The sequence below is a fragment of the Hemicordylus capensis genome, chromosome 6 (genome assembly GCF_027244095.1).
Source record: "Hemicordylus capensis ecotype Gifberg chromosome 6, rHemCap1.1.pri, whole genome shotgun sequence".
NCBI lineage: Eukaryota > Metazoa > Chordata > Lepidosauria > Squamata > Cordylidae > Hemicordylus > Hemicordylus capensis.
In genome coordinates this window covers 50460717-50486305 of record NC_069662.1, presented here as the reverse complement: position 1 = coordinate 50486305, position 25589 = coordinate 50460717, and the positions used below count along the sequence as shown (strand labels likewise).

Sequence of the window (25589 nt, the reverse complement as noted above, 5' to 3'; positions counted from 1 at the left end):
ACACCCTCAACTCCTGCCTGTAGCTTCCAGCGGCATCTGGCGGGCCACTGTGTGAAACAGGATGCTGGACTAGATGGGCCTTGGGCCTGATCCAGCAGGGCTGTTCTTATGTCCACAGGGTTGTTGTGAGGAGAAACCTAAGTATGTAGTACACCGCTCTGGGCTCCATGGAGAAAGAGTGGGATATAAAATGTAAAAAATAAAAATAAAATAAAATAAATAAATGTGTATTTCTCATTCACACTCGTGAACAAACATGATTGCTGCATGTGTGCCACAGCTACATGCTGAAAGAAAACTTACATTCTGAAGTCTAGATTTCAAAATCACTCTGGTGAATCACATTACCACCAGACCTTGTAGAACAATGTGTTCCTTACCACAGTCTGAACCATTTGTTCAATTTAACATAAACATTATTCCCTTTTTCCTCTGTCAAATATTTAAATGTTTGATTAAACCTAGGCCAACACCAGGTAAGTTACCCCCCCCCCATTTTTTTTTTAAATGCTTGTTGCTCATTTACCTACATTAGTTTATTTAAATTAAGGCATGAACTGATTGGGAAACCCTTCCATCAGCTATGTGTTTTGCAATTGAGATCATTGATCTAGGTGGTCAGTGAAAAGCAAAATACTACAATGTATCATTAGAGATGGTGTTTGAAGGATCTTTAATGGACAAAACAGTTCCTTTGATCTGAATTACCTAGACACATAGTGGGCTTTTATGGTATACTTGACATTACAAAATTTCCTACATACTTGGACCCTCCCCTTAAAGATACCCAGGAGCAAACTGGTTCTTTCTGAAAAGCCCTGCAGGGCACCAGGAGTGTATTGTGGAGAGAAAGGATCACCATGGAAAAGACACTCCCAGAATTACAAACTAGGAGTCCCTAAGGGCAAACCTTCACAGGCCTCATCCTGGAATGTCCTTACTCAGATTTTCCATGTCTTCCTCATCTTCTGTTCTCTCAGCTTCTCCCTGTTCCCCGGTTTCTCCTGATGTCTTGCCTTCCTCCACAGCTTCTGCTTCTGTGTGTCCTCCCTCCATCTCTTGCATCTCCCTTTCCTCCTCAGTCTCAAGTGTCTCTCCTCCCTCTGCACCCAATACCTGTTTCTCTCCTTCAGTTTCAATTTTTTCAGCCTCTTCCTTCTCTTTTTCTTCTCCTGCTGTTGCTTTCTTCTCTTCCTCATTATCTATTTTTGCACCATCTGCTTCTTCCTTCCTTCCTTCTTCTTCTTCGTCTTCTTTGTCGTCTTCTTCCTCCTCCTCCTCCTCCTCCTCTTCTAGCTCTGGAAAGGAAACCGAATTTCAGAATGGATCCTCTCCAGGATTGTTCCACCTACTCCCCCTTATAGCTTATCTCATTCATCCCTGTGCCTATTTTACAGACTGTGACAATGATGCTGAAAAGGCAGTTTGCCCATAGCTAATACCATAGCAGCAATTATGTGGCTCAGTTTGTGGAGGGGCTCAGTAGCTGGGTTTCACTTCCCATTCAGTGTTTTGCTGGGGGGCAGGGAGAAGGACTTCTTGCAATGTTTTATTTATTCCAATCCGCTCTGCTCTGGTGTAATATGACTGCTCTTCTAGGTACACCAGCAGCAATGGGATTTAAACCTAAATAAGCCATATAACTTATAAAACTGAAGTCAACCAAGAGCAAAAGCCGGCAGTTCTGCTACCATTGACCATAGTAGGCCCAGGAATGAGAGGGAAACTGGAGAAATGCTACCACCTACAGGTCAACCTTGATAGAGCACTTGAGTATATCTGTTGATATTGTTGGCTGGTTAATACTTAGTTGTATATGGTTTCTTCCACACTAGGCTTTTTCTCTAGAATTGTCATCCCTTGTTTGCTCACATTTTATGGAGAATCCACTTAATGATACTGACAAATCATTGCATTTCAGAGTTTTCTGTGTTATCTTTCCATGTTTTTTCAGATCTGGTTTTTGGTAATTTTAAACATTTTATACACAATTGCAGTGCCCCTGGTCCAGGAGGGATAAGCAAATTGGTATTGATGCTTGTAAGGGCTATCATGGCCTTAATTAAAAGCTTCCTGTTTGCAGGATCTGTCATTCCTTCCTGTTCATTTTTAAGTGGCAGATTAGTTAAACAGAGAAATAAGTCAAACAATGGCTAATGGCCCTAACAACTAATAACAGAATATATTGATATGTCTAATTCTTAAACCAATCTATGCTAGTGGTCATTGCTATATATTATAGCAATAAAATGCATAAGTGAGTGATCCACTGCATGAAGAAATGCAGTTTGTTTAATCTAATCTGCTGTCAGGTGCGTGTGAAGAGAGTTAATCATTTATCTCTATACACATCTCAGCATTCTACCTTCTGAAAGAAACACATTTCCTCATAGGAGTTTTAGGTGCTACAGATATTTACATCTCTAGTTGTTCTTTTGTCATGAGAACATTGTAGGGCACACCTACACAGGAGCCCTTAGAAAGAGAAATGTGACCATCATAAGGACATTCTAGTTAATGGGTCAGAAGCATACTCTGTTGAGAGCAGGCACAGAGCTGCTGTTTTTTCATCCGGAAATCTTGGGATTTCTTCAGATCTTTCTATAGTAGTCACTGTCCACTCATAAAAGCAGTTATGAAATTGCTGTTTGGATACAGCTCCAGAAATGTCTAAGGAGAAATGGAAAGGGGCTCCTTCGTATTCTTAGGAGACTGGAAGCATTCGTGGTATGAAAAAGCTATTCCATGCCTAGGACATAATCAGATATCCTGGTATCAATCAATTACATAGAAAATCCAATGGGGCATTCCCGTTGTAAATGCCAAACACTAAAGTAACTGCTGTCTTGATGAATTGCCAGATGCGTTTCAGCCTAAATAGCTTTCTTCAGTGGTGTTGTTCCTAAGTACAGAATATGTTGTTATTAACTTGATTCTGTCCACCAGATCAAAAAGCCCATGAATGGTCCCTGTATAAGGAGTAAAATTCTTATGTTCTGTGGAATAGCTTTCTAGTCGCTCTAGAGAGCTACTCCACAGAGCATATGAATTTTACTCCTTATACAGGAGTATAATTCCAGAATTTACAATGGGAATGCCCCATTGGATTTTCAATGGAACTGATTGATACTAGGATATCTGATTATGTCCTAGCCATGGATTAGCTATTGGTGGAACTGTGTATATCAGGGTTTCTTAACGTTGGGCCCCCAGATGTTGAATGACTACAACTCCCATCATCCCCAGCCATGTCCATTGTGGATGAGGATGATGGGAGTTGTAGTCCATCAACATCTGGGGGCTCAACGATAAGAAACCCTGGTGTATGTTATTCCTTCTTTTTACCTTGTGGTGATACAGGTTTTTATTCTTAAATTAATAGTTCCTTATACATTTTATTATATGATTGTATTATAGGTATTATATTTTTTAAAAAAATAAATTTTAATACTATCTGTCTATCTATCTATACACACACACACACAATTGGGTTCTTCTGTGTTTTGTCTCAGTATATATGAACCCAGTCATGGGTCTTTTTTTGGCTTCTAGCATTCATGGTGTACCACAGACATGGTAGATACAGTACATGCATTGACACTTTCTAGGTTTCAACTCTGTAAGGGAAGACCTTTTCATTCAGTCTGGAGCTTTTCTCAAAAGTATACCTTACGTATCAGACTTGAAAAGGGACCCGACTGTGCAACACCCAAGCTGACTCCCAGAGCCAGCTAACCTTCCTCACCATCAGGCTAGCAAGCCACATACAGTTTGGGGCATGAACCAACCTCTCAGTTCACGCATCCTCTCAAGTCTCTGCTCTTCTTTCAGCTCCTTGATAAACCCTTTGTTGGCTTCGTCCAGAGCCTGCAAATAGGCAGAAGGATACTTGAATGGGAAGTTTCAATTGAGCCGTGTGAAAAACTCTCCCCGCCAGCCCTCGCCACTGTAACGTGTGTCTTTAGTATGCAGTCTGCACATAGCAACATTGCCATGAGTATGCAGCCTCTTAAGATAGAACTGTTGTGGGCAGGGATTAGGACCCTGTTTTATTTCTTTGTAAAGAGGGTGGCATAGGGGAAGGAGACACCTGGAACATGCCTAGCTTTCTGAGACCTCTCAATGTGCAGAAGAGAGGTAGAGGAAGGGCTCGCAAGCAGGCCAGTTGTCCGGCAAGCAGTGTTCCCTCTAACAGAGATTCCCAGACATTGTTGATTACAACTCCCATAATCCCCAAGCAAGAGCCACTGCATCTGGGGATTATGGGAGTTGTAGTGAACAACATCTGGGAATCCCTGTTAGAGGGAACACTACTGGCAGGTTGTGGATTGGGACACTGCTACGCTGTAGGGTCAGATGAGTTGTGAGTGCCATGTCTATGAGCTGCCAAGTAGGTTGGTGGGGAGGGGTGAAATTCAACGAATCAGTAAAATTGAACGGGGAGGGCTATGTGGGTCTAATATTTGATCACAACACTAGAACATGATGAGAGGCAGGAGAGGAATGTGGGTCCTCTTCATAGGCACAAAAAACCCCTCTAAGCAAGGATGTTCCAATTAGCTAACATGACTAATAACTGAACTTCAGATTCAAGTGTATAGGTGTAAAGGCACCATATGTTCCACAACGCCAGTGTTTTCCAAATTTTAAGAAATTATCCCCCCTTCTGGACTCTTTTTTGCCACTCACAATCAAGAAACCTTATTGAGAAGACCACTCTGGCTCCCCACTGCTTGTGACACTGATTCCATGTCCAGCCAGCTCCTATGTCCTTCCGCACTCTCCTTCACATCCCTGCCCAAATCTTATGCCCAGTTCTGAATCTCTTCAGCTCCTCTTGCCCAGTTCCCACACATACAACATTTACATCCACGTGATATCTTGGTTATCTCTCCCTGGACCATTTGATCCCCAGCCTGAGAGATCTGAGCCCATAGAAGACAAAAACACCTCTCACTAAGTCCACCAGGATCCCAATCCACACTGGCAAATACAGGCAACCTTGACTCTTACCAAGAGACATGCACAATTATTGATCCCACTCCTCCCTATAGTTCATGTGTTTGCTTTTACAACACCATTCTCATCTTCTTGGTTATAGTTAGTCACTCACAATGATGATCGCATGTTGAGCCGCATCATTATGGATACGTTTTGCCTTCTCCAGTGCTGTCTCAAAGTACGTGACTGCTGATTGGAAATCCTCCAGTTTCACTATGTATTCATAATTGTTGGTTTGGTTTGTTTTTTTTAAAAAAGCATAATATTAAAATCAACTTTAACCAAAGATATAGACTTTAAGGAAATCTATACAAATAATCTTTTACACATGATGCAATTCCAGATTATTATTATTATTATTATTATTGAAGTTCCCAGTGGTAATGAGTTCAGAATAAAGTTTTCTGTTTATGTATGTTGTATGGGAAAGAAGGATATTAAGTACTGTAGATAAATACATAAACAATACTCCATGTATTCTTTTTATTGTTATGAAAAAACACATGCTTTTAGTTTTCACAGCTAGGATTAAATTCTGCCATTTTTTGAGACTGCTGTCAGTTTTGCTGGCCTTTTAACCAGACCATTCCTTTCAGCAGAGTAACTTCAAAGCAACAGGTCTGTCTCACAAACAGTGAAATAAACAACCACATAGTGATCTTCAGTGCTGAATGATTAACTCCATTGCCTTTAGACCAGGGATTCTCAACGTTGGTTCCCCAGATGTTATTGGACTTCAACTACCATAATTCCCAACCAAAGGCCACAGGGGCTGGGGATTATGGGAGCTGAAGTCCAATAACATCTGGGTACCCAATGTTAGGGATGTGCATGGAACCGCGGAGACATGGTTCGGCACCAAGGTGGGGGGTCTCACCTTAAGGGCGAGGGGGTTGTACTTACCCCTCCCACCACTTTTCCCCCTCCGGCGCTCCGTTTTTCTACAAAGTTTTTGGGGCAGCAGCATTCCTCCCTGCCATCCCTGCCCCTGTCATTTGCTGGAAATAGCGGAAGTACCCGCCGCGCATGTGCCCGCCGCTGCACGCGCGTCCGCCACCGCCGCACATGGCATGCACATGCAACGTGTGACGTGCGTGGTGGACATGGGCGTGGTGGACATGGGCATGGCGGACATGGGCGTGGTGGCGGCGGGCACACGCGTGGTGGGTACTTCCACTATTTCCAGCAAACAATGGGTGCAGGGGAGGAACGCTGCCGCCCCAAAACTTTGTAGAAAATAGAGCACCGGAGGGGGAAAAGCGGCGGGAGGGGTAAGTATAACCCCCCGCCCTTAAAGCGAGCCCCCCCCGGTGCCAAACTGCCGGACCAGGCCACATCCAAACTGGTTCAGAGGCCTCTAAAATGGCCTCTGGACCAGTTCGGGCACATCCCTACCCAATGTTGAGAATCCCTGCTTTAGACTAAAGCCACAAAAGTAAGAACTTAAGAACAGCCCTGCTGGATCAGGCCCAAGGCCTATCTAGTCCAATATCCTGTTTCACACATTGGCCCACCAGATGCCTCTAGGAAGCCCACAGGCTCCAAAGGCCTTTAGGTCCAGGCTCCAATTTTTCCTAAGTGCACCCCTGTAGCCACCAGACTACTTTTAAGCCATTGAATTTGCCTAAGCCTCTTTTAAAGCCATCCAAACTAGTGGCCATCACCACATCCCATGGCAGAGAATTCCACAGATTAATTATATGCTGTGTGAAAGAGTACTTCCTCTTGTTCATCCTAAATTTCCCGACCTTCAGTTTCATGGGATGACCCCTGGTTTCTAGTGTTGTAAGAGAGGGAGAAAAATGTATCTCTATCCACTCTTTCTGCTCCTTGCATAATTTTATACATCTCGATCATGTCTCCCCTTAGTCGCCTCTTTTCCAGAGTAAAGAGCCCCAGAGGTTGTAGCCTTGCCTCATAAGGAAGGTACAGTTCAGGTTAACTTTCTTTTGCTCAGAGCCTATGTGCAATCATGAAGCAGGATCCTGCCCACTGGACATGTGATTTGCCATTTGGATGTGACCTTTACAAAGAGCCTAGATGTGTCAAGTCCACTGTATGCAAGCCTAAACTACAGGTTTGTTAACCCACACAAAATCCAGGGAATTACCATATGATATGGGTCTATTAAATTATATGTGTAGTGTCCCTATGTAAACATTACATTTAACCTGTAAATGACCAGCAAGCTGAGGGAGCAGGGCAGGTGGACACAATTCTGCATTTCCACCATGCATAGTCAAGGCTACATGTATGCTGGTTGCATTCAACAAAATTGAAAATCTGCATCAAGAAATGCTAGATTCTGCAATCTGCATGAAAATTTGCACAATTTCTCTTATTTTGCATAATTCTGCTATTTGCATCCCTGTGTTTTACAAAATTTATTCTGATTTCGCTAGTCATGGGGAGAAGGAAGGAGGTATGTAGGACACTAAAGTCCTGCTTCCTATCCCACCTGATTAGGCTGCAATATCAGGGATCCCCTGCTCCAATTCCAGACCCTGCCTTAGGGCCACAATATTATTTTCTCATTTTCATTTGTAATGTCCGTTGCTTTGTTTACTTCTTCCTTTTTACAATAGTGAGTATGCTTTAGGTCAGCAGTGAAGGTGAGAAGACTCTTGATCATATCTTCTCAGTGGGAGGAAAGATTAGCCACCTCTGTATGCTTGATCCCGAAGCACAAGTAATGGCTCTCTTTTCAAGATACTGAAATAGCTGAGGCCGGCACCCCTGGGATCATTTGCATCATTTGCTTCTGTGGCTGGTCAGGCCTGTCTGTGTCTCCAAATCACACACTACTACTACTACTACTACTACTACTACTACAAATATTTATATATCACTCCTCAACCAAAGCTCTCAAAACAGTTTACATAGAAAAATAAATAATACATACATAAGATGGTCCCCTGTCCCCAAAGCGCGCACACACACACACCTTGCCAACTTTTCCTGACACAATTGCCTGTCCTGAATGACAAGAAGTTCAACAGGTGCAACTTTGCCTATTGCAGCAGTAGGGATGTGCATGGAACTGGTCCATACACTCCCGGGAGGGCAGAGGGGTCACTTTAAAGGACAGGGAAGGCACTGCCTCCCTGTCAGCCCCTGCCCCGCAGCTTTTCCCCTGCCGGCGCCCTCCACAGCGACCCTGAGTGGTGACCCTGATGGCGGCAGGGGGAAAGCGGCAGGGCAGAGGCTGACAGGGAGGCAGTGCCTTCCTTGTCCCTTAAAGCAAGCCCCTGGACTTTGAACCGGTTCGGACGCCAGCAGCCCAAACCGGTTCGGACGCCGGCAGCCCGAACCAGTCCGGTGCTCCAGAAAGATAGCGCCAAACTGGTTCCATGTACATCCCTATGCAGCAGCTCCATAATGCGCAATGCTGCATTAGCTGAATTTCTCCAGCCTGCATCGCCATTAAAAAGTAAATGCTTCTATCAGGAAAGCAACCCTGCGCCACTGTAGCACAGGCACAACCCTGCTAGTGAAGAAAGGGGTTTAGGGGCGAGGCTTGCGCAAAGCTGCTCACCTTGTGCTTGTGCCACCAACACGCCCGCATTGAGCTGCCACTCAATGTCTCCTTCTTCCTCTGCACACTGCAAGGACCTCTCGCCATAGTCTCGAGCTTCCTCTGCTCTGTTGAGCTCCAGGTAGCATCTGCCAATTTCGTGGAACAACCAAGTCTTCTCCAGGTTGCTCTTCACAAGTGGAATTTTATCTTCCCACCTTTGTCAATCAAAACAAACATCTTTGCAACCAGCTGCAGAAAGAATTTAACCTGCCCCAAAGTAACTCCCCAGACATCTATTAAGCCCACCACAACAACAGTGCACTTAACCGCCCCCCAACCCCTCCCAGGATCAACTTTTGTCCCTTATCTTCCATATCCATGTAAGTTGCTACATAGGCTTGCCAGGTTACCAACTCTCAGACCCTGAGAAACAGGGGGTGGAGCTTGGGCACAAAAGGGTGGTGCCTCAGGGGTCAGAGGTGGAGCCTAGTAAAAGCTACTGGAGGTAGGCTATGGCACCTAATGGTAGATCAGGAGGCAGGGCCTAGCTGTGCCTGGTAGCTCAGGGATGCAGCCGGATAGACAAGGGGGCAGAGCTAAAAGCAAAAGCTCTCAAATGCAAAAAACAAACAAACAAACAAAACCAGCTTATCCTCTTGTTCTGCCCCTCACCCAGAGAGCCCTTCCTCTAGTCTCTGAGAAGGAGACCTTGGGAAGGAGGCTAAACTGCCGAATCTTCAGATCAAACCTTAAGACCTGCCAGCCCTATTGCTGCCATCCATATGCACTGACCTTAGCTGCATAGAAAGCCAGGAGATGCAAGTTCCCATAGCATATTCCCTTTCTCTACATCTACCCTGCCCACTGCCAAGAGATTTTTGCATCCCTCACCCTTTGGCAACTCCTGTCAGTAGATTTCACGAGCATATCTTCCAACAACACCCTAGACTCCCATCCCCCTTTACTCCTATTTGGCTAAAGCACTGGTGGCAGTTAGTAGGCCTGTGCTTCTGCGGCTCTGAATCCACAAGTGTGCTGTCGTGCTGGCAGTATGCAGAGGCAGACAGGCACTCACAGCTGGCTGTCTCCATGAAGTACTGCATGCTTCCAGTGGGGGGCTCCTTTATGGGAAGCTGAATCCATACCGCTCCGGCAGCAGATATTATTATTATTATTATTTTTACATTTATATGCTGCTCTTCCTCCAAGAAGCCCAGAGCGGTGTACTACATACTTGAGTTTCTCTTTCACAACAACCCTGTGAAGTAGGTTAGGCTGAGAGAGAAGTGACTGGCCCAGAGTCACCCAGCTAGTATCATGGCTGAATGGGGATTTGAACTCGGGTCTCCCGGGTCCTAGTCCAGCACTCTGACCACTACACCACGCTGGCATGTGGGTGGAGCAGAAGGTATTTGCAGGGAATGATAGGAGGGGTAATTCCACTAAGCACTTTCCCCAACAACCTTTTGGTTCTTGAGAACCATACACTGGTGGCGCACAGTATTATATGGAAAAGGCCCTGCTGTGAGCAGCAGCCACGTCCACATAACAATGAACTTTATTTGGAGTCAGTGGCCAAATCACAGGCCTAGAAATTAGTCCTGTGTTTCCAGCTGTTCTCCAGATATGGGTGCTAGCTGGTGTGTTCCAGGGCACACCTATATAGAAAAGCAAAAGCATTTTAGCTGTCAAGGCTCCTCTCAAAAAGCTTTGGGCACTGTACATTTGTGAGAATGCTTAGCATGCGTTGTTAGAGATCTCTGGCCTCCTCAAAAATCACACAGCTCCCAGAGTCCTTCAGGAGGAAATCATGACAGCTAAACCAGTTCAAATGTATAGTACCAAAGAACTAAAGGAAGACAAATAGGTTGGCTTGAGACCATCTTCACTGCAGGAAGCAAGAAGACCTTATAGATGTCTCTAATTTGGAAGGGGAGCATTCTCTGCAAACACAGCCATAGCTTCAACATACGTGTCAATGGCGTCCTGAAAGCTGCCCATGCGGGCAAAAACTCTGCCGATATTGTCAAGGGCTCTGGAGATGGCATCAGTCAGGTTGCTGCAAAAAAGGCAAAAGCAAAAGGTGTAAAATCTGGATTGCCATCTCAAAGTATTTTGAGAGGCCTCTTGCACACTCTGCTTCCCCAACTCCTGTACTGCATTGTGTGCATGTCTTTATTGATAGCCTACCCCTCCCATCAGTGTACAGGACATTTTACAGAGTAACAAACAAGATGCCAGTTCCTGCCCCCAAGGCACTTACAATCCAAAATTTGGCACAGGGCAATTTGCACAGAAACCGTGCTCAGGAGCCATTTTAAGAACACCATGCTGCTTTCTGGGGCATAAGGAGGACACCCCAGCCATAGAGGAATCTACAGATAAGGACGATGAAGGCAGAGGGGATGAAATAATGGGGCAGTACTACCAAAAGAAAACCACAGGGCTCTGTGGGCACCAGGAGTCGAAATCAACTTGATGGCACACTTTACTTTACCTTTAGGACACAATGGACTGCCACTGTTTTCTGCTATAGACCCAAGCAGGACAAATAACATTGCAGGACTAAGCTAATGTTCAAAATGCTGGAAGTGTAACCTTCCAAGTTACACAAGACAAGGCTAACATCAAAATGAGAGGGATAAAGAGGGATTTGAAAAATTATGCCTGAAAAAGTTCTGTGAAGCTTTTATTAATCTATTGGTTTTATAGCCTGCCTCAGCCCAAGGGCTTGGGGCAGAAAACTATATGCTAACTGACCAAAAGCCAATCTGAAATTTTTTTTTTGAATGCTGCTACTTCAGGATACCTTACAAACTTGGATTTTGGCAAGTCTCCAGGGGCAGAGAATTGCAAACCTGAGGGGAAGCCACCAAACTTGAAAGCTTATTGCTTGTTCTTCTCTAGAACAGATTCCTAACCTTGAGATTTTGTTACATCTTCATCCTTTCCTTCCTTCTGATGTGCCCTTCTGCACATCCTCAAACTTTTCTTCACAGCCATAAGGGCTAGAAACGTGTGGTTTATTGCTTGCTTGTTTGTTTGGAGAATCCTAAGAATCCAAAATGTGTGGACTGGCATCAGGGGCAGAGCTAAGGGAGAGGGGTTTGCCCGTGTTTGCCCTTCTCTCCGGTGACCCTTCAGAGTAAGGGAGGGGTCCCTTCAGAGTAATGAAGAAAATAGAGAGGGGTGGAGCTGGGGGGCCCAGGTTCTTTGAACCCATCTGCTCAATTATAGCTACACCCCTGACTGGCATGACAAGAGCAAGAACACACTACCATAGGTCTGTGCTATTAGCACAGGCTGGGCACTTTAGCAGGCACAAAAATGGTAGTTGCCCCCTTCTTACTTTTCTTTGGCAACGTCCAGATCCATTCGGTGACTCTGCAAAGCCATAGCCATGTTCCCCATCTCAATCTGGGCGTTTCCGATACAACTGTAGAGGTTTCCAACCAGCTCACTCTTGTTGGGGATTTCTTCATCAGACCACCCTTGGATCTTTTTCAGTACTTGCTCAGCTTTCTGGCAGCTTCTTTCAGGGCAGCCACTGGTCAGCACTGTGAGGTGGGAAGGAAAAAAATATATAACTTTAGTATGTTCATATGTGGCATGGGGATACTTATTAAGTACCCCTGACCAGCTGGGGCATCCCTGATTTGGATCCCACCCCCAGTGGTAACTTCTGGAACAGATTTTGGGGCCTGCTACCAATAAGCCCTGGCTGAATTTAACCACCAAAGCCAGCTCTCCATTCAAACCAATAACGTGATCTGACCACATAACCCGGGTGGAAAAATATGTAGTTGGGTGGGAACCAACCTGAAGATGAGTCAGTTATGTTCTATATTCCAGTGGTTCTCTGTGGACTAATACACTGGTAGTAAGGGCTGGGAGTTTGTCCTTTTAGCAAGAAAGGCCAATGCAGGTACTACGATAGCCCATTTCGCACATTTAGAGATTCAACCTGATGACACCCATGTTAGATGACAAAAATGTTCTCTCTAATTTTTTCATCTGTGTGCAGAACGTGTTTTGTTCTGGGTAGAAGTATCAAGGCAGTGTGTGTACACATGTATTCAGAATGGGGCCTTCCTAATTCAACCTGAGCAGGATCTGAAATTAACGGAATGGACATCAACAAACTTGTGAGCGCAGCCATCTGCATACGCCTTAGAAAGAACACTGGATGACATCCTTAAACCTATATATCTTTGTGCAAAGTACTTTTTGTGCTCATGTTCTCTACTCTGCCAAAAATGCTGCAATTCAAGAGGAACACAATTCATCCTGGCAAATAAATACATCCCATTAATAAAGCTCTAGCTATCATTTCCCACTATACATTTTCAGATTCACCTACACATATCAATGTCCTCCATGCTCTTTAAGATGTATCTGGCTACATCAGGAGGCTTCCGTTTTTGATCTCGGGTCCACCTCTGCAGCATGAGCTTGCGGTCTCTAATCCGAGCATATATGGGTTTCTGCTGCTGCCAGAAATCTGTGCGGGTGTCCAGATAGGAAAGGCCTTCCTGGATCAGGTCTCCAACAGTTATCCCTTGCTTTGTGGTGCTTTTGATTAAGTCTGCAGTGTGGCCAAAGGTAGAAATGGGTAGAGAAAACAATTTGAGTTCACACTATTTGTATATATGTGGCTGGTTTATGGTAATTTTATATCTGCATACTTCATATTATAGGTATCACAATGCTTGTGATTTGTCACTAGGTGTTGCCATCGTGCTGTGTGAACAGCTAACAGCACTATCAGTAGCAACTGAGAGCCAGATTGGTGGTCAGAGAGTAATTAGTTTAGGACTAGAGCCACGGGGGGGGGCGGGATCATGATCCAGATTGGGGCCATGGCATGAGGGAAAGGGGTTGACAAAAATTGCCCTCCCTAAGCTGCTATTTGCATCAGGGTGAAAACTGCCAGCCCCCTCCTCCCATGCTGTGGCCCTGATCTGTACTTGGCCTTGCAGCAGCTATTATTTACAAAACAAAAACAAGATACAAATGCAAATCCTGCATTGATGTCTTCTCAAGCTTAGCCCAAAATCAGAAGGTTAAAAACCTTTGATCAGGTAATGTCTCTTTCTGTAAACAAAAAAACCTTCAGGCTTTCAAGTTGCCTAGAGCGCTTCATTAGGCAAAAGATGGGAATAGTCTGGTAGAAGTGGAAGGCTTGGATACTTTTGCACAGTAACACAAGCTGGTCAGTTAAAAAAAAAACAACACACCTCACTTTACCTAGTTTGCACTATGTGCAAACAGCCCAGTACTGTTTATTCTGATTGGCTCTTCTAACTCTTCAGGGTCTCAGCTCCCTGTTACCTAGGATCTCTTTAAATTGAAGGTACCAGGGATTGGACTTGGGACCTTCTGCATCATGAGCTGCATCACTGAGCTATGTCTCCTCCATACAGTATTTGACAGAGAGCCTTAAAAGAAGGAAAATATGCATTGAGGTGGTTCAGAGAGAAGGCCAAGTAATGGTTTGGTGTTCCGTGAATGAATAATGAAGAGCCTCAGGTGCACATACACCTCTCCTTTCATACCACAATTTTCTCCGTTTTGTTTTGAGGCAGCCCATAGGTTGCCATTCTGTGCTTACTCGGGGTCAAAAACCACAATCAAAACCTGGTTTTTAGGGCAACCTCAAACTATAGTTTGCCTGTTTGAATAAAATGGCAAACTATGGTTTGGCTCAAATTGGGATGAGAGAGAGCAAAATGTAGCACATGAAGAGAAGGAGGAGCTCAAGTCGGAGATCACATGCTCATTCATATAACACCAAGCCATGGTTTGGGTTATATCTGAACCACTTCACACACTCCTCCCAGTACCACTTAGAAGAAGAAACCTCACTAAGCTAGATGTTGCTCACATCCCTTAGAGCACTGGTTTTGAACACTCCAGATTCATGGAACCTTTTTTCACATCTATTTGTCTGCCCAGAAATGTCTGTGTATTACAAAGGATTCTGAAACATGTATTAAGGCAGGGATAGGCAACCTTGGCTCTCCAGCTATTGCTGAACTACAACTTACATCATCTCCAGCCATAGTTCAGCAACATCTGGGGAGTCAAGGTTGCTTACCCTGCTTTAGGTCATACATGCAGTTCATATTATTATTACTACTACTATTATTATTACTATTATTATTAATACGATTTCTATACCGCCCTTCCAAAAATGGCTCAGGGTGGTTTATACAGAGAAATAACAAATAAATAAGATGGATCCCTGTCCCCAAAGGGCTCACAATCTAAAAAGAAACACAATATAGACACCAGAAACAGTCACCGGAGGTACTGTGCAGGGGTGGATAGGGCCAGTTACTCTCCCCCTGCTAAATAAAGAGAATCACCATGTTAAAAGGTGCCTCTTTTCCAAGTTAGAAGGGACTGAAGCACTGGTCAGCATATGGCCAGAATATGGCCAGGGGGCCAGGGGTTGAAGCACTGGTCAGGTATGAAGCATTCATCAGGTCTTTCAAGCCTCACCATCATCCTGTGTGAACTGGATGATGTGAACTGTGTGAGCTACCTACAACGTATCCCTGTGGTTACATATTGCAGGGAAGATGGATACACTGATCAAACAATCTGTCAAGGGAGGACCACAACAAGCTGCCATCTACAAGTCAGACCATTGATCCATCAAGCAAAGTACTGCCAACTCTGACTGGCAGAAGTTCTCCAGGGTTTCAGGCAAAAGATTTTCTCAGCCTTACCTGGAGATGTCAGGGACTGAACCAGGAACCTTCTGCATGCAAAATCAGATGCTCTACCACTGAGCTACAGCCCCATCCCCATAGAGTTTTCTCAATTAAGCTGCTGAGAAGCCCCAGGAATAGTTTGGAAACCAGTCCCTTAGAAAACCCCTTAGAAATCTTTTCATCCCTGCAAACTGCCCATCAGCTTCATGGGGGACTTGCAGGTAGAGGACAATCTGACGGGGCTTGTAGCTCAGAGTCTCCCAAGACCAGCTCAGGTAAACAAAATAAATAAAAACCTTCATCCTTGAGCAGTTTCTCCAGAAAAGCTTTGTCAACATAAAGCTCCCCTAGGAGCTGCCGTTCGGTCTTCTCATTCCTCACAGGCTCCTGTTTTGCTTGGTACTTTGAGTCCTTTTTGAGAAATTTGACCTGAATCTTCTGTTTTGCTCTTTTACTCTGCCACAAAGAAAAGTATGAAAACAAATTTTACAAGTCCAAAGACTTTTGATTTCTCCTTTCTGGACAGCACTCCTCCTTGCTGGGGAGAAAGGAACCCGGCTGGCCGAAAGGTTGCAAATCAGACTACAGGCAGGCTGTGCAGATATGAGACCACAGAATAAAATCTACAGCACTGCCAAAAGCTATTGAAGATGTCAATCCAAAGTGGTGGATATATTGCTGGTTTTTTGGTTGCGTTAGTTACTAACTTTTGGGGGTGGGTGGGGAGGATATTATAAACTAATATTATCAAGAAATACCACTATGATCCCAGAATATTCTTTATACTGTATAAAGAAAGTGTTAAAAGAATGCCTTGGAGCTGATTACTTACCTTTTGACAGCAGCAAGGGCTGCATCAGCATGGGCTAAACCCGTACAACTTTCTAAGTTTGATTGGCTAAATTGTATTTATGGTCGAAATAAAGTATTTTAAGAATTCTAAGGAGGGTGACACAACTGATAACTGAGAGTCTGGAATGCAAGCTCCCAACTTAGCAGAACTAGCATGGCATTCTTGTACTAGTCTGGATGTCAGCCCTAGGACCTGAAAGCATTATCTTTTGTTCAGCTATGTCCTAAATGTTATTCATGTTCTCACAGTCCTCTGCTCTGATATCCTTACTGCCTCCCATGTTCGTTCCTCCATCTTTTGCCATCAAAATGTTGTGTGAACAATGGTATACAATCTATTCCAAGCCATTCCTAAGAGTTTCCATCCTACAGATAGAGGGAAAGATAACCACTCACTGTTATACCACTCTGAGCAGACCCACCTAGCATATCCAGAAAATTTCAGTTTCATCAGGAAAAAGCCACCAAGTTTTAATGGAAGTTTACTAAATTTCAAAACTCCCATAATTCTTTTTAGCAAAAGCATATAATACTGACAACCCCTTGACATTGCTCTCTTCTTCCATGGACAGAAAACCACAAATCTAGATGGTTTTTAAAAGGCATTAGACAAGTTCATGGAGGATAGAGCTACCAATGACTACTAGCCTGGATAACTGTATATTTCCATTAGGATCAGAGGGGGCATGCTCCTGAACACCAGGTAACACCAACGGGTGGGGGTGGTTGCCCTCTTTTCCCCATTTGCGGACTTCCCTGATGTTCCCTGATGTACCTGAAGCAGGATACTGGACTAGATGGACCATTGGCCTTATCCAGGAGGGCTTTTCTAATAATAATAATAATAATTCAATTTCTATACCGCCCTTCCAAAAATGGCTCAGGGCAGTTTACAAAGAGAAATAACAAATAAGATGGATCCCTGTCCCCAAAAGGCTCACATTCTAAAAATAAACATAAGACACACACCAGCAACAGTCACTGGAAGTACTGTGCTGGGGGTGGATGGGGCCAGTTACTCTCCCCCTGCTAAATAAAGAGAATCACCACGGTAAAAGGTGCCTCTTTGCTCAGTTAGCAGGGGATTCCTATGTTCTTATGTTATGCTGATAAGTGGAAATACTTGGTTCTAAAAAGAGACATATCTATATTGGAATTTCAAAAATATTTGGGGGGTTTGTATTTATGGCTCCAAAAGCAGCTGTATCATCATAAGCTCTGACACACACCAAGTAGAATTTGCACCCTGGAATGAATAAAATACGATTTTGAGATATGTTTACACCCAGGTGTACAAACTTATAAATCAGGAAATCTCTTTTCTAATACCATTTTAGAGATTTACCCTGACTGCAACCCAGTTTTGCCAGCCTTGAGATGTTCAAGACTGTCACCCCTTGAGAGCTATGCCCCACTTGGGCAATGGGGGGCTCTCTCAGGGAAGATCAAAGGTTTGCCCAACACAGTGACAAATGCCAGTACCACTACCCCCTCCTTATGTTAATTATACTTTTTAATTTCCCACCTGCCCCCACATACTCACACAATGTAAACTTTCTACAGAATTTGGGGGAATGGGATGGGAGCTGTGCTTAATCCTCAGCTACAAATGTTGGAGGAGCAGGATTTATTATGGGGAGAGAGATGGTTTTCCCATTTGTTGTCATGGCCTGTCCCACCCATTGTAGTGCAAGAGGGAGGCCAAAGAGCTGCAGTGCCCACCATCCTCACCCCCAACCTGTCCCCATGCCTTGAACCCCTTACCATGGTTTCTATGCCCTCCAGAGGGAGGGGTCAGACCCCCACTTTGGGGAAAGCTGGTCAGACCATACCTCTGCTTGGCGGCTGAGAAAGCAGAGGTCCCCTCTATTCTCCAGTTTCACAGAAGAAGGGCCTACAAACAGAGAAGGTACCAGCCAAAAGGTCAGGAAGATCCTACAAAACATCTACTGCAAAAAGATGCAGGCATTCTTTTGGAGGACTACCATGCCAGCCACAAGAGAAGATATTCCAACCCCCTCTTAGTTGTAGTTGCCTCCTTTATGTACCTTTTCTAGATATGTCTTTTTAAAATGTGTTGGACTGAAACTCTGTAAAATATTCCATATATTTATATTATACTTGTTTGCCCTATTCCCCACAAATGAATTTGCCTTTTTTCCTCCACTGCTGCAGCATGTTAGCCTTTTCACATAGAAGAAAGCAGCTTTCAGAAGGGTTAGGGTTACCAGGATAATCACTGAAAAGGTCCTGGCCCTCATTCTGACCAATGTTGTGAGAATAAAAAAGTAGTAATAGTAAAGTGGCCTACAAAAATAAAGCGCTGCTTAACCGCTCAAGATACAGAGGACTTTCTGCAGCATCACCCAGAGTTTATTTTTCTGTGATTAAGTGATAACACTCAATCAAAACAAAAATTAAAACATAAAAAGGACATTTCTATCTGGTTTTTGCAAAATCAAAAACCATATCTTATCTAAGGCCCTCACCCTCACCTAGTTATAGATGAATTGCCTCTGTTGACACTCACATTGTCAAACTTGGCATTTTAATTTCAATTGGACTGCTCTGAGTAATTGTCATCGTCCTGTCAGCCACTCTTTTATTCATACATTTTCAGCCAAGTAACATCCAGCAACTAAAATCAGATTTCATCCCCCCATGAAAATGACATGGCTTACTTCCAACAGAGTTTTCAATGGCCTCCTGGCATTTCTGAATGCCCAGCTTGAATTTCTGCACCTCTGGGCGGAGCTTATAGCCTCGGTGGTAAAAGACCAAGGCAAATTCAAAGTCTCCCATGGTGTATAAGGCCTCTGCTTTCTGGTATAATCCCTATAGTAAAGAGAGAAAATATTGGGCAGGGAAAACAGTCGTAAGAGTTATACATTGTTGTCTTTTGTGTAGGGATGTGCTTGAACCATGGTTCGAACAGCAGTCTGAGACCTGGTTGGGAGCGGGGACTGGGAACTTTAAGAAAAAGGAGATCTGCCACCCCATGCAGCTTCCTGCTGGGGCGGCACTCAGCTCAAGAATCCCCACACGGAACCAGCACACACATGGCACCCGGACATGTGCAGCACCAGCATACACATGGTGTGACACAAACACATGCATGTGCGGGTGTTGCTGACCAAGCAAATGGTACCCACACCTGCGCAGACAGCATCTGTGTGCTGGCACCATGCAGGGATTCTTGGGCTGAGCGCCCCCCCAGCAGGAAGCTACATGGGATGGCGGAAAGCAGGTAATGACCTGCTCTCCCCTTTCCTAAAGTTCGCAGTCTCCACTCCCAACCAGAACTCGAACCGCTGCTCAAGAGCATCCCTACTTTTGTGTGCATGTGAACAGCAAATGCTAACCTCAAAAACCTGCACAGAAGATTGCTTATTCTAATATCCAATAATTTCCCAGATACAGCCAACCTGGAAAAGGGCCTGAATTGGCCAAGGGCCCTTTTCCCCTCCCTCCCTCCCTCCCCATCTTTATAGCTTCTCACTTACTCTGAAGAAACCTCCCTTCAAGGGACTCCCATCCCATTCAGTTGCACTTTTAAGCCCCTATTATAATTTGCAACAGAATTGTCTGACCTGATCAATATCCTAAATGTCAAACATGAAGACAGTAGCAGAACAAGGGTCATCAGGGAGCCTGGGTTCTTTTACATAATTTACTGGCTGTCCCATTCCCCTTCTAGGGTGAAGGGGGAAAGGAAAGGAAATGCCACAATCAAGCCAGATATCCTGCAATAACATTGGAAAGTTATCACAGGCTACTTTCCCTTCCCATTGTTTACCTTGGTAAACTCTTTGTCATTTATCAAGGAAGCCTCTGCATCCTTCAGGGCATTTTCTGTATCTCCGAGTCTCAGGTAGCATTTTGAACGGGCAACAAGACAGTTCCTGTCTCCAGGCTGGAACTGCAGAGCCTAAGACACAAAAATGTTGTCCATTCTTAACGGGATTGCTACTGCTACTAGTCAACCACTCCATATTCTCCATATTCATCACACTTCACAGATGAAAAGCAACATGCTTTGCAATACCCCACCTCTGTTCTTATAGTGTTTTGCAGTTCTGCACCTTCTATTACCTACTGCTGAAAACTGATTACTGTATTGCCATAATTTACTCTGCAATAGCCTATCCTCCACTGATTTAAATGGCAAGAACATTATAGACAAAGAAAACATAATTGTCCAGCAATCTGTTATCAGCAGTTCAAAACAGACATCAGAAGATGCCGTGTTTGAAATGGTAAGCTGTACCCTGCATAGTGTTTTGGTGTCCATGCAGACGCATTAGCTACTACCAGTGTACTCATATGTGACTGAAATTAAAAGCCCAGACTGGCGTGATGATGCAAGAAGTGCACTGGCTTGTTCAGATCATTTGTATGCTTTATTTTGATGTTTTACCTTTCCTCCTCAAGCCAGCTGTAGAGGGCAGCCAAGGCTCAAAGAGACTGCATACAGCAGATTGCAGGATCAAATGGAAGCTGGCCAGGGGTTGATTCGCCTTCTGGGCTACAGGTTGACCCTCTAAAGCAGGGATAGGCAACATTGGCTCTCCAGCTGATGTTGAACTATGATGGGAGTTGTAGTTCAACAACAGCTGGAGAGCCAATGTTGCCTACCCCTGCTCCAAAATATCATTCTGCCTCAAGGAACCAGCTGCCTCAAGGAACCAGCAGCCTCTCACACAGGCCCTTTTTCTTCCCTCAGTTACCCAGTGCCACGAACTACTAATTACCCAGCTCTTCCTCAAATGCCTGCAAAGTCCAGAAGACCTCTGGCCTCTTCCCTTCTTCCTCCCATCTGATCCTGTGGGTGACCCATCAGCTAGGAGCTTAGTCCCTCTCCGCTGCCTGATCCTCCCTCCCTCCCTGATCTTAAGGAAACTTTTCAGTTGTGGCCTCTCACCTTTGGAATGCCCACCCTGAAGAGCTTCGCCATGCACCCTCCCTGTTTTTAACAAAATGATTAAAACCACATCTTTTAAAAGAGGGTTTTTAATGTTTTATCTACCGCATTCATTCATTCATTTATTACATTTATATCCCACTCTTCCTCCGAGGAGATCATGGTTATGTTTATCCTCACAACAACCCTGTGAGGTATGTTAGGCTGAGAGGAACATGATTGGCCCAGAGTCACCCAGTGAGTTTCATGGTTGAACGGGGATTCGAACCCAGGTCTTCGCAGTCCTAGTCCAACACTGCTGTGGTGGCATGAGAGGGTCAGCTCAAACTCCTCAGGAGATGGGAGACAGCCCTGGGGCCTCCAGTTAGGGGGGAACATAGGCCTTATAATGTGCCAAAAAATCGGCCCATCTAGCTCATGGTTGTCTATGCTGGGGGTTCCCAAATGGTATATCTTTATATCTTTAGTAGCTTATATCTACTGCTTATAATTTTTTTAGTTCTCAGTTTGTAGCTTTCTATTAATAACTTTTGATTTACAACTTTTAAAGTTTACAACTTTTAAAATTTTCAATTTTAAATGTGGTTATAGCCTGGTCTTTTAACTTGTTTAGCTTTATTAATTTTTTACTTTACATTATATTTGTTCTGCTGATGTGGTCAGCTGCCCCAGCAGTAGTATACTGGAGGGGCCAGGTATGAATATCTTACATACATACATACATACATACATAAATACGGGCCCAACCCCCTCCCCTACTTGATCATGTGACACACACCCCACACAGCCTCAGCCCCTCTTCCCCCTCACCCCACCCGCCCCCTTCCCCCGCGCCGCTGGCTTCGCTGCCTGCCATTCCTGCTCATCAGTCCCCTTCCTCCTCTGTCTCTCTCTCTGCCCGACCCCCGCCCGCATATTCGCGAGGCGAATTCTCACGTAGGTGTAGCAAGCCAGAGCTTTAGCCAGCTCCCCGCGCCGGCTTAGCATTGTGCCTTCGGCCATGAGGCTGGGGAAGGTCCCCCTCAACACCTCGCCCTCCGAGTCCCCCATCTTCGGAGCCGGCAGAGTCAAGGAAGACGCGACGCCGTTGCCTAGCAACCGGCAGCTTAGCAACCGTCACACTTCCGGGAATCAGACGGAGACTAGGGGGGGGGGAGTAACGCGGAGATTGAAGCCCTGGCTTCCGGGGGAGGTCCTCCAGAGCGCTGTTTGCTGATTTGTCGCGAACACTGCCCCTGATATCCAAATATACTCTAACCTAGTCACACTGCTTATATAGCGTTTTTTTAGTATGTAAAACACTTCACATACATTATCTTGATATAATCTTTAACCCTGCACGGTAAGTATTATTTCCATGATTGCAACTGATGCCAAAGGATATGACTTGCCTTAAAGCAGCCAAATTAGTTCATGGGAGAAGTGAGACTGAAACCTCGAAAGTCTTGATTTGCCCCAAAGTCGCTCTCCTACACCAGCTCTCCCAAATCGCTCCCTTAGCATTTGTATGTAATAATATTTGCAGTTGAGTATAGTACTACTCACATATAATAATACTTAGCATTTTACATAAGTAAAATGCTTGTGAGAGGGGAGCTGGTTTTGTGGTCGCAAACATGACTTGTCCCCTTTGCTAAGCAGGGTCCACCCTGGTTGCATATGAATGGGAGACTAAAAGTGTGAGCACTGTTGAGATATTCCCCCTCAGGGGATGGAGCTGCTCTGGGAAGAGCAGAAGGTTTCAAGTTCCCTCCCTGGCAGCATCTCCAAGATACGGCTGAGAGAGATTCCTGTCTGCAGCCTTGGAGAAGCCACAGCTAGTCTGTGAAGATAATACTGAGCTAGATGGTCTGACTCAGTACATGGTAGCTTCCTAAGTTCCTAAGTTCTTTTAGGGTATTCAAAGCACCTCACACCTCATTATACACATTATACATGTGTATTATACATACATTATACACATAGCCATTTTTGGAGGGGCGGTATATAAATCAAATAAATAACTACATAAATAAATAAATATCTTCTTATAGTCTCTCAGAACAACCCTGTTGCTAGGTAGGTCAAAAATGAGAGAGGGGATTGGTGAAAAGAAAGTTGCAAGGGAAAGTCAAGAGGTCCAAATCACTCCAGTGTGCATGGAGTTTATATTTAAAACCACAACAATAGAAGCTCAGTCAAGAATGTATACTCCAAAGAAAGAAAAGTACCACAAAGTACAGGAGGATGCCATCATACAGGGGCCGAGCGACCACTGCCAGAGGGCGGGTTCAAAGACCCCGGGCTGCCATGACCAGGGGCCGTGCCTGGCAGCCCAACCACACCCCCTGCGTCTGACATCTGAGGCGAAGGGGGCATGGTTAGGTTTGCAAATGGGGCCACACATCCTGTTTGCAAGTAAATAACATCCAGTGCCACATTTACAGCAACGGCAGGGAACACCTTTCCCTGCTTGTAAAGCAGGGCTGCTTATCCCTCTTGCAGATGTTGGCCTACAGTTCCCATCATCCCTGGCTATTGGCCACAGTGGCTGGGGATTATGGGAGTTGTAGTTCAAAAACAGCTGGGGTCAGGGTTAAGTTGAGCAGGCCTGTTGTAAAGGCAGGGAGACATGTTCCCGGCCAGGCTGGGAACCCAGTCCTGGCTGAAGCTTTTCTAAAATGGAGCCACATGTAAGATGTTAGGTCTCCTAGGGATCTGTATTGGGACCACTGCTTTTTAAATTATTCATAAATTCTCTAGAAATTGGGGTAAGCCGCCAAATTTGTGGTGGCCAAATTTGCAAATGACACTAAACTATTTAGGGTAGTAAAATCCAAAATGCTGTGAGAAGCTCTAAAAGGATCTCTCCAAATTGGGTGAGTGGGCAACAAAATGGCAAATGTGGTTCAATGCAAGTGATGCCCAATGGGGCAACAACTAAAAACAACATAAAACTAACTTCACATATACATTGATGGGATTTGAGTTGTATGTGATTGATCAGGAGAGGGATCTGGGAGTCATGGTGGATAACTCCCTGGAAATGGCAACTCAGTGTGCAGCAGCTGTGAAAAAGGCAAATTATATGTTAGGAATCATTAAGAAGAGGATAAAACTGCATTTTACAAATCTATGGTGTGGCCACATTTGGAGTATAGTAGACAGTTCCGGTCGTCATATCTACAAAGAAATATTGTAGAACTGAAAAAGGTGCAAAAGAGGGCAATCAAGATGACCAGGGGTCTAAAGCACCTTCTTTATGAAGTAATACCACAACATACAGACTATTTAGTTTAGTAAATAAGTTACTAAGGGGACAGAGGTCGATACAATGGTGTGGAGAGAGAGGATAGGGAGAATGTCTTCTATCACAACACTAGAACCAGAGGTCATCCCATGAAACTGGTTGCCAGGAAATTAAGGACTGACAAAAGGAAGTTCTTTTTCACACAGCACATTGGAATTCTCTGCCACAGGATGTGGTGATGGCCACCAGCTTAGATGGTTTTAAAAGGGGCTTACATAAATTCACAGCCACCTAATTATTATTATTATTATTTACTAGTATCTTTAAGCCCGTTAAATTAACGGGCGCTAGTGTAGACCTTTGGGGCCAGCCTGCTCCTCCTCCATACCTCCTCCGCCGCCTCCACCCAGCCGTGCCCACCACCTCCTCTGGCCGAGGCGCCGCCGCCGCCTCACCCAGCTTCCCCCGCTGCCTCCTCGCCCGCACCTCGCTCTTTGGGGCTGGCTGTTCCCTTCTCTCTCCTGCCCCACTCTCCCTCCCTCTCTTCTGCCCCACACTCTTGCCTCTCTTCCCCTCCCTCCCACCCTGCTTTCTTGCCCTCCCTCCCCCTCCCACCCCTCTCTCTCACCCTCCCCTCCCTCTCAGCCTCCTGCCCCAGTTCCTCTTGCCCTCCCCTTGCCCTCCCCCCTCCCCTTGGCCTCCCCCACTCCCTCCTGCCCTCCCCCTCCCCCACTCCCTCTTGCCCCTCCCCCTCCCCCCTGCCCCACTCCCTCTTGCCCTTCCCCCTCCTCCTCCATTTTGAAAGTTCTACTTACCTGGCCACGGCCGCTCCTCCTCCGTGCTGCTGGGCCGCCCCCTCCCCGCCACTGCCGCATCACCACGGAGACCACCCGCCGGCTTGCCTTCCCCGCTGTGGCCGCAGCCGCCGGCTCGCCTCCGCCGGCTCGCCTCCGCCGCCGGCTCGCCTCCGCGGTCCGGTCCAAGCCGCCGCCTCGTTTCCGCGGCCCGGCCCGGACAGGCCCGCCGCCTCACCTCCATGGCCCAACCAGGCCAGGCCCGCCGCCTCGCCTCAGCGGCCTGGCCCGGCCCGGCCCGCCGCCTCGCCTCCGCGGCCCAGCCGGTCCCGCGGCCGGGCTGGCCATCCGGCCAACATGGCCACCTGGTGCCTGCAGCCATATCTTCCTCGGCCGTTCTGGGCATGCGCTCCGCGCATGCCCAGAACAGCCGAGGAAGACACGGGCGCAGAGACACGGGCGCACACACAGGCTCTTTATTATAGAGGATTCAATTTCTATACCACCCTTACAAAAGGTGGTTTACTCAAGGTGGTTTACACAGAGAAATAACAAA

General features: G+C 45.5%; 1 protein-coding gene across 6 annotated transcripts; it reads right to left on the bottom strand.

The window, feature by feature from the left end:
* Positions 1-656: 656 nt before the first annotated feature.
* On the bottom strand, positions 657-25201 carry ODAD4 (outer dynein arm docking complex subunit 4). Of its 6 annotated transcripts, none has more exons than XM_053265991.1 (12): positions 25055-25201; positions 19886-20017; positions 18771-18924; positions 17922-17983; positions 15534-15693; positions 12879-13103; positions 11868-12075; positions 10491-10577; positions 8537-8733; positions 5114-5214; positions 3789-3867; positions 657-1298 (listed from the first exon to the last, which is right to left on the bottom strand). In XM_053265991.1, the coding sequence occupies exons 1-12, from the start codon at positions 25112-25114 to the stop codon at positions 922-924; spliced, it is 1842 nt and encodes a 613-aa protein (XP_053121966.1). In that variant the 5' UTR covers positions 25115-25201; the 3' UTR covers positions 657-921. The 6 variants fall into 6 exon arrangements, with proteins under 6 accessions (XP_053121966.1, XP_053121965.1, XP_053121969.1 ...); XM_053265990.1 differs by lacking the exon at positions 25055-25201 and adding an exon at positions 21947-22135; XM_053265994.1 differs by lacking the exon at positions 17922-17983 and having other exon boundaries at positions 25055-25184.
* Positions 25202-25589: the final 388 nt, after the last annotated feature.